The sequence below is a fragment of the Hemicordylus capensis genome, chromosome 2 (genome assembly GCF_027244095.1).
Source record: "Hemicordylus capensis ecotype Gifberg chromosome 2, rHemCap1.1.pri, whole genome shotgun sequence".
NCBI lineage: Eukaryota > Metazoa > Chordata > Lepidosauria > Squamata > Cordylidae > Hemicordylus > Hemicordylus capensis.
Genome location: NC_069658.1, coordinates 234,879,769 through 234,889,251, shown reverse-complemented (window position 1 = coordinate 234,889,251; position 9,483 = coordinate 234,879,769). Strand labels below are relative to the sequence as shown.

The following is a 9,483-nucleotide window of genomic DNA, read 5'->3' as shown; positions in this document are numbered from 1 at the left end:
AGCCCCAAACAGCAGCAGTGGTTGACTGGCTCCTTCCTTGCTGCTAGTGCTGCCATGGCCGCTCATTCCCTTCAGGCTGCTGACAGGCTCAGGCCCGTCCCTTGCCCTTCTTTCTGTCTCTCTTCCCCCTCCCTTCTTTTTCTCTTTCTCTCTCCTCCACTCACTCTTCCCCACTCTTTCTTCACCCTCCCTTCATATTTTTTCTCTCCCTCCCTCCCTCCCTGAGTTAACAGATTTTGTGTTCATCTTGTTTCCTCATTTAACTCACACAATGGCAGCCTGAAGGGGCTCTTTCCTCCCTCACAACCCATCTTTTTGCAGACCCCTGCCTGCTATCATATATATATATATGGTTAAGGTCAGTTGGAATGCAACTGCTACTGGTTGGTAGGTGTTCTTGATTGTAGAGAAGAGGAATATATATACATCACAGGCTCCTTCTCCCTATCTGCATATGGAATCCCCACTGCCCAATCAGGTGCAAGCTCTGTCAGCCATTCACCTCCTTTCTACCATGTCCCCACGCATGGCCCATCTTGGAAAATTAATAATATAGATCATACTAAAATCAGTCTGCTTGGATACGCGTCTGCTTGGATATAATTCATGACCTTTATTTAGTGTTTGATAGTCATTGATTCACATTTGAGCAGCAATTTGTATAGTTGTCATGTTTTAATATTAGACACAACAGAATTAGAATGCAAGGGTAATCTTATGCTTTTAAACATCTCAGAGAAACTGAACATATACATCTGTATGGCTATTCATGTGATGCTTCCTATTTTAATTAGTGAAATGTTGGTTTATGGTCATGGTTAAAAGTTTTGAATATTATGGAACATAGGATTGGCTAAAGACACTTTGTACTCACTGAGTTCTATTAAATGTCCCCCTAAATTCCATAAAATATAAGATGTAAAATTCTGCCTTTTACCTGTGCTCAATTTTTAAAAACTAACAACCTCTTCTAAAGGAAAGAAAAACAAGTTTGTGTTTCATTAATACTGTGTTCTACGCAATATAATCTGTGTTTGGGGGAAGAAACAAATTGGCTAGGCCATTTCAACGCTACACCCTAATCTACATCAAAGCTAAAATTTTAACAGTACAAAATATGTCCCCACCTCCATCCCTAAGCTCTCAGGTTAACATTCTTTTTAATAACTGTCATTTCTCTAACGGGAAGATGTTTTCATTTGTATTTACTTTTCAGTGCAGTGCAATTATGCAGTTCCACACTGCACACTATCTTCATAGTTCGTATCTCAAAAGAGAATTACAGTCTTCATAACAGAATTCCCTAGAGAGTTCAGGGTGGATCCCAACCAAAAGCTATTCTTGTGGAAGGGGGACGCAATTCCAGCGCTTGCCCTAGGCGCTATTTTCCCTAGATACGCCTCTGGTAGTGTCAGAGTCAATAATTTGAAATAAAGCCTTATTTCTATTTAAAGCTTCATGATGTAGGGTCGGACCACATTCGCCCATATGAATCTGCCAGGGCCCTCTGATCATCATCTCAGGCACTGCTCATGACCCAACCACTAACAGAGATCCGGTTGGCAGGGACTAGAGACAGGGCCTTTTCGGTTGTGGTCCCTCGCCTTTGAAACGCCCTCCCTGAAGAGCTTCACTCCTCTCCCTCCCTCAGTGTTTTTTAAAAACATCTTAAAACACACCTTTTGAAGGAGGCTTTTTAATATCATATTTTGTTATATCTGGTAGCTTCTTTAGCTTTTTATAATTTTCAGCTTTAATTTGAACCTAATAATTGTTTTTAATCTGACTTTTTAAAAAATTAATTGTATTACTTGTATCTGTGTCTATGTTTTTGTTGTAATCCGCCCCAAGCAGTATTGCACTGGAAAGGCAGGGTATAAATATTTCAAATAATAAATAAATAAATAAATAAATAAATAAATAAATAAATAATTGTAAAGAGCCAACTTTAATCAGTGTGGTAAATTAATCTGCCTCCCCCCCACCCCCTTCCCCTTCTGTTAGCATTCTTTGTCACCAAAATCCTCTGATTAGCACTTTGGTTTCTTGCTGCACACCCATTCAGGAAAAGAGAAAAATAATATCATTATTTTGATGCTAACCTGACTATATGGACTTTCCAAACTATAATTTGGATATTCCTGTAACAATGCTGATGCTTGCAGTCTCTCATGCTTCTATTTCTAAAGTTTTGGATTTCTTATATTGTCTTTATGTAAGAAAAGTTGACTTCTTTAGCTCCAAGCTGCAAGCTTAACCCATGCTAACAGGACAAAGGAGCACCTATCAAAGTGGTTATTCTTATATAAAAATCCTTATGAGCTAATGTAAACTAATTACTCTGTGTATCTATTTGTATAGCCCAGCCATCCAGGACTTCCCAGCAACAGCACAAGTTCAGAAACATTTTCCTAATAGTTAACAAGCTTATTTTTAGCACATGCCCGAAGGATATGTGTCCAGTTTGCACACCTTTCCAGTCTGCAAATTCTGCCAAGATACTGCCCTTTCTCCCCAAGCTACCAGAGACTTACACAGCTGGTTGGTGGCTGAGTTGGAGCATACAAAATCTGGGTTACACACACCCTTGCCGTATCTCACTAAGCCTGCAACCTTGCTCATGCCTGCACTCCGTTTTTTCTGAAAGCCATGGAGCAGCAGCGTACCTCCCTGCTGCCCTTTCCCCCGTTCTTGGCCAGTAGAATGGTGTTCTGTTTTTGGTGAAGAGATAAAGCCATGGGGCAGCAGCATACCTCCCTGCCATCGCTCCACCCCCCCCCCCGTTCTTGGCCAGAAGAACTTCTAGCCAGTTCTGGCCTGAACAACCCCTTCCCCCTGCCCACACCTAGGGATGTGCAAGCTGGTTCAAATTCAGACTGGTTTGGTTCGATGGTTCTAATGTGAACTGAACCAGCCATCATGTTTGAGCTGCAGGTTTGAATTTAAACTGAACTCAGGGGGTTTGATTTGAACCTCCAAAAGTGGGTGGGGTGGTAGAAGGCACCCATAGGTGCCTACCACCCAAACCCCAAACCAATAGGACACTCATAGGATTTTTAATGATTTTTTGAATTTTATGTTTATTTTTTTCTCATACTGTATAATGGGACTTGATTATTGGTGAATTCTTAAAGTATTTTTGAATTCCTCATAGGGAATAATGAGGATTCCAGCAAATGTGTCGCTTAACATTGGGGGGGAAGGGGAGGCCTAGAGAAGAGTGTGGTGGGTGGTAGTGCCCAAGGGGGCCAAGGAAGCTAACAGAATTATTTGAAAGGAATTGGGCGAAGGGCTGATTTTAAAGTGATTTTTGAAGTTTACACGTCTTTAAGGTTTTTCTCCTTTGGGAAGAATTGAGGTTTAAGCAAATGTATTGCTTCACATCAAGGGGAAAGGGGTGGCCTAGAGCGGAGTGTGGTGGGTGGCAGTGCCCAAGGGGGCCAAAGAAGCTACCAGAATTATTTGAAAAGAATTGGACAAAGGGCTGATTTTTAAGTGATTTTTCAAGTTTACACGTCTTTAAGGTTTTTCTCCATTGGGAAGAATTGAGGTTTCAGCAGCCCCATAACTGCTCATGGGGGGTACTGGGGTGGCCCAGAGCGAGTGGTGGTGTAGAGGACAGAGGGTGCCCACCACTCACCATCCAGAGAGGGAGAGAAAGGGAGAATAGATGCTTTCAGGTAGCAAGTGCTGCCTGAAATGAGACCGAAGAGCTCGCTCAGGCTTTTCAGAGCTCGAGGCCACGTGCAAAGGGGGCATGGCCTTGAGCTCAGAAGAGCCCGAGTGATCTCTTCAGTCTCATTTCAGGCAGCACTTGCTGCCTTAAAGCATCTATTCTCCCTTTCTCCCCCTCTCTGGAGGGAGAGAGAGGGGAATAGATGCTTTCAGGCAACAAATTCTGCCTGAAAAGAAACAGCAATTGCAAGTGCTCACTCGAGGGGGGCGGCTCCTAGTAGCTTAGGTAGGGAGGCTCCACGCCTGCTCTTCGCAGCCAATGGGAGAGCTCCCACCCGCCCCGTACGCAGAGATTTTGCGACTTGTGAGTCGCACCTGCACAAGTAAGGGGGTGCGGGCCACGGCAAAGCGGCAGCAATGACATGAGCAGCAGCAGGCCGACTCAGTAGCGCCCACTGGGATTGAATTTGGGGGGCTTAATTTTTTTAAAAAAAAATTGTGGTGCTTGGGGGTGGGCCAGGCACTTTGCGCCCCCTGCAACTGGCACCCAGGGCATGTGCCCTGCCTGCCCCTGCCTAGATACACATCTGGGTAGGAGAGATGACTGGAAAAGAGTTGGAAACTCCAGGGAGGCAGCGAAGGTATATTACTGAATCTAGGCGAAGGACTAGGCTCTGTGTGGAGCTGGAATTGGCTGCTGGAGATTGAGGCTTTTAAAATCAGCCAGGAAAGGCAAGCAAGGTGAAATCTCGGAGCTGGTCCAGATTGCCTGGCACAGAGAGAGCCTGCCCCGCATATCAATTAAGCAGAGAAATACATTGACAAGACTCCTCTTGGGGGTGACTTCTGTCTGTGCTCAGGAGCTGAACAGACAGTCAGCTTTTGCTGAAGCTTGATGAAAAAATTGCTGAAAACATGTCTTAATGCAGCCTCTGATTGTTCCTCAGTCCCTAGATCTGGACATAAAGCTCTTTGATGCCAGTGATAAATAGCATGAATCTTCAAACAAGTCAATCGATGCACCATAAACAATCTCTGTCATGAAACATGCTCCTCTCAAGGATGAAACCCAGATTGTCGAGGTCTCCCACATATGTGGACCTCTTATCTGGAAGGAACCATCTTAGAGAAACTTGTAAATAATCTTATATCAGAGCCCTGTGATGTTCAAATTGCATTCCCATAGGCTTTGTGGTGTCTTCGTCAGGGTCAAGGTGTGGAGGGGGTCAGGAAGGAAGGTTGGAGATGGGGAGCAAATAGGGATCTGAACAGGTGTGAAAAAATAAATGTATGGTCATTCATTCTACTGTGGGTGGTATTTCACACTTTTAAAAGCCATAACAGAAATACATGTTTTTCAAGAAACATGTATTCAAGAAACTTCCACAGAGTTTCCCTATTCAAGAAACTCCCACAGAGAGAGTAAGCAATTTTGGGTTGCTTTCAAATTGTAAATCAGGGCAAGAATAACAATACTGCAACCAACTGTTCAAGGCATTGGCAATAAACTTAATAAATTATTGCATGATGTGCATTTTTCTCTTTCCCTAGCACTAAGGATCAGATTCTACTTTTTCATTTGATCATTAGATGCTCTTTTCTATTCAGATCAGGCCTCAGTACAATGATGTAGCATTTGGGAAGAAAGATGCAACCCAGTAACCCAGCACTGGAGGCCAAGATGGAGAAGATTTGCACAGCCACCATGTATTTCCCCTTTGTGCTCAGGTAGGCGGGTACAAAGGAGACCCAGACACCACAAAAGACCAACATGCTGAAGGTGATCAGCTTGGCTTCATTGAATGCCCCAGGCAGCTTCCTGGCTAAAAAAGCCACTGTGAAAGAGATAGTAGCCAGGAAGCCCATGTAGCCCAAGGCACTATAAAACATGGCAACAGACCCTTCGTTACACTGCAGGATAATCTGTCCAGGTTGGGAGTGCATGTTTGCATCCGGGAAGGGTGGAGAGATTCCCAGCCAGATGGTGCAGATGCCAACTTGAACACTGGAACAAGAAATGACAATGGAGTTGGCCAAACACTTCCCCAGCCATCCCCTCATCCTGTTCCCTGGCTTAGTGGCCATGAATGCGGCCACCACTGTGATAGTTTTGGCCAACACAGAAGAGACAGCAACAGAGAAGATGATGCTGAAAGCAGTTTGTTGGAGAAGGCAGGTCACCTTCCTTGGATGGCCAATGAACAGAAAGGAGGACAAAAAGGACAGCAGGAGGGAGATGAGGAGAATGTAGGAGAGGTCCCGGTTGTTAGCTTTGACTACTGGAGTTTCCATGTATTTAATGAAGGTTGCTAATATGAAAGCTGTGGTGAGGGCCAAGAAGAAAGCAAAGAAAGCTAGGACGGTCCCCAGCCATTCTTCATAGGTTAGGTAAGTTATCACTTTGGGGACACATTGGTCCTGACCCTTGTTTGGATAGTGGTCTTCTGGGCATTTCTCACAATGATCTGCATCTGTAAATAAGAAGCATGAGTTGCACATCATTAAAAAAAATGTAGGCTGGATAAAAATTAATGATTTCTTTAAAAGTAAAGAAATCAGATTTTAAATTTTAAATTGGATATTTTTTTAAAAAAAAATGCAATTTCAAATTTCAATTGCTCATTTTTTTTAAAAAATGGTTAACATTAAATATCACAATAAATAAAATGAATGAATGACACTCTAAGGGTATTCACACGACTAAGGGGGCGGAGGCGAGAGGGCAGCTTGGGAAATGGCTGTGCTAAAATAACCTTCCTTCCAGACAACTCCTTAAATTTTGTGGGAAGTGCAAGTGGTGCTCCCACACTTTTCATGCTGCTACATGCAGTGCAAAACTCTGGAGGCCAGGATGATGTGTCCACGCATCCCACAATGCAATTAGAAATGCGTGCTGTGCATTGGTGGATACACCCATGAGACAGGTATCTCTGTGTGCGCTTGGGCTGCAAGCAATCTAAGCACATATATGATGCCGCACCCCTTTATCTTGGCTAAAGCCCAGGCTTCAAAGGAGGGTTAGGTGCGTGGGCAGCGCTTCGATCCACTTGAACAATCATCATCATCATCATCATCAATAAACAACTGTGTTTAGTCAGAGAGCTATAGGTCACCTCCAGCCTCAAAGGCAGGATCCCTCTGAGTACGAGTTGCAGTGGAGTAACAGCAGGAGGGAGAGCATGCCCTCAACTCCTGCCTGTAGGCTGCTCGTGGCATCTGGTGGGCCCCTGTGTGACACAGGATGCTGGACTAGATGGGCCATGGGCCTTATCCAGCAGGGCTGTTCATATGTTCTTATGTTCTTTCTTTGTTAGCCACCACTTAATGTAATGTTCTCTGGGTGGCTCAAAAAACAACATTAAAACATCCACTAATAACACATAAAATTCATCAAATAATATCACATACTCACGCCGATTCAAATTCAAACCCATTCAGTACGAAGGCTCGAACTTGAACCAAACAAGGCATTGGACTGGCAATGTCGGTCCAAGTTCAAATCAAACAGAGTCAGACACTATTCAAACCGGTGCAAACTGGTTCAAAGGTTTGAGCCCCCAAAACTGGGTTGGGGTGGTAAGCACCCATGGGTGCCAACTACTACCCAAACCTCAAAGCAACCGGACACTCCTGTGATTTCTAATGGTTTTGTGAAAATGTTCTTACATTTCCCCCATTGTGTATAATAGGGACTCAAACCAGCCTATTATTCCCTATGCAGAGCACCGGGGGCACAAAGCCAGGGTGGGTGGTAGGCATTCAGGATTGCCTACCAACCACTGAATCCCAAAGCAATCAGAAACTCCTGTGAGTTTAAATTATCTTTTTGAATATTTTCCTTTTTTTTTTTTTTTTGCATTGCAGGGGGGTGGGGAATGGGGATTTGAGGATGCCCCAACCCACCCACTGGGTGGGGATAGATGGCACCAAAGTGGGTTTGGGTGCAAGGCAGGTATGGACACATGTCTTTCCCATGAGCCCCAAAACATGATTTACTTTTAATATATTTTTAAAAGATTTTAGCCTTTTTCAATGCAATGAATAGGAATCTCTTCCCCATTCAGAAAAAGAACAGTGTGCGACCTGACCTCTTTAATTGCTGTGAACTCTCCGTGAACTCAGAATTCACAGCAATTTAGGTCACACAGCGTTCTTCTTCTTCTTGACTAGGGCAGCAGACTAGGGCCAACAACAGCATCTATGTGCCCTGCCTTCCCTCCCCCAAGCATTTTTCACCAACATGCAACAGACACAGCTACATCTGGCACCTGGCCATAAAAGTGGGTTAGTAAGGAAAGGTGCAAAACAACATCCTGCCATTCTGTTCTAATATATAACATGCTAGTATATTGTTGGGAATTCTCTCTGATAAGAGAATCCCTTTTTCATTAAAGCAGAGTGCACAGAGGCACAAAATAGTGGAATTTAGTAGGCATGTGTGTATGTTGAGAGTAAAGTTACTTGGAGCCAGTTCATAGTTTCAAAGGAATATAAATTGTATTGAATAGAGAACTCCATTCTAGACAGGAAATTGTGGAGTTAGGTTCTCTAATCTATCTATCTAGCTGGATGCAGATGGATTCTGCATCTCTGCACACATGGTCATTGGTGAAGAGAGAGGAGCTTTCATGTTGCAAGATAGTAGGACAGACGGGGGGAGAGGAAGTGGCTGGAAGGGAGGAACTCTCTAAGATTAGCAATTTATATTCCAAAGGGATAGTGTCAAAGCAGTAGAGAAGGGATGACTAATGTCTTGACCCTCTAGCCCTCTGACTCACTAGTCTGTCCTCCACTGTCATTGAGACAAGAGACAGCGCAAAGTCCTTCACTTCCAACACCCCCTCTCGATGTCTCGTGACAGTTCACAAGATACATTTTCTTTCTCAGCTTTTCAAAGCAGGGTCTTGGTAGTGGCTTAGTGAGTATGTCTGCAAGTGTTAGAGAAAAGATGAAATACGTGATGGTTGCTTGTGCTGATGGGATTTGTGATTGTTCTGTAAAACATGCTCTAACAAAAATATTTGCCTGCTTTAGTTCTTGTGCTCAAGTTGGTGTGAGATTAAGTGAACAATCGGCTCTTTGTAACAATATGCGGTTTTTTGCCATCTATCTCTTTGAGACAGCACATGACTCGACCGCAAGGATTTAGAAAGGGGTGACCGGTTTGCTGGGCAGAGACGAAACTCAAGGCCGATTCGCCAGGCAAAAACGAAATTTAATTTTAGTTGGAGAATCAAAAGAGATATGCAAGCCTTTCCTAGGGGGAAAGGGGAGGGGGGAGAAACATGAAGAATCATCTCAGCAAATCAAGGCTTGTAGAACCAAATGTATAACCATACATAGATATAGAAACCAGTTGAGCTAAATTGCGCAGATGCAAGGATAAATTGTAAACAGCATGCAATATAAGGAAGGTTGCCCCAAAAGTCTCGGGGCGGCCGCCTTAATCTTGAGCTCTGTGTTATTGCAATAAAGTTTGATTTGAAACTCTGATACTGGTGTCTGGCAAGTTACCTAATCAAGAGAACTGATCAAAAGGTGGGAAGGGCAAGCCCTCGGCTTACCCACAACACAAGCATTTCATTTGTTGGGCAGTAGATCAGCTTGATTAGTCCATCCTTTTGCAGATTTCTCACTACATGATACTACACATCAATATGTTTGCTACACCTCTTCACATCTTCATGTTTGGAGAGTTGAATGCAGCTTTGGTTGTCTTCATACACTGGTATGGGCTGTGCTACATCTGTACCTAGATCTTTCAGTAGTTGACACAGCCATTGTATCTCGTGACAGCGCTGTGCAGCT

The 9,483-nt window shown here is 43.7% G+C and overlaps 1 protein-coding gene across 1 annotated transcript; it reads right to left on the bottom strand.

Annotated features, from left to right (window-relative positions):
- Positions 1–5,250: 5,250 nt before the first annotated feature.
- On the bottom strand, positions 5,251–5,967 carry LOC128343855 (vomeronasal type-2 receptor 26-like). Its single transcript, XM_053293289.1, has one exon. It carries the CDS (start codon positions 5,965–5,967, stop codon positions 5,251–5,253), a length of 717 nt encoding a protein of 238 aa, XP_053149264.1.
- Positions 5,968–9,483: the final 3,516 nt, after the last annotated feature.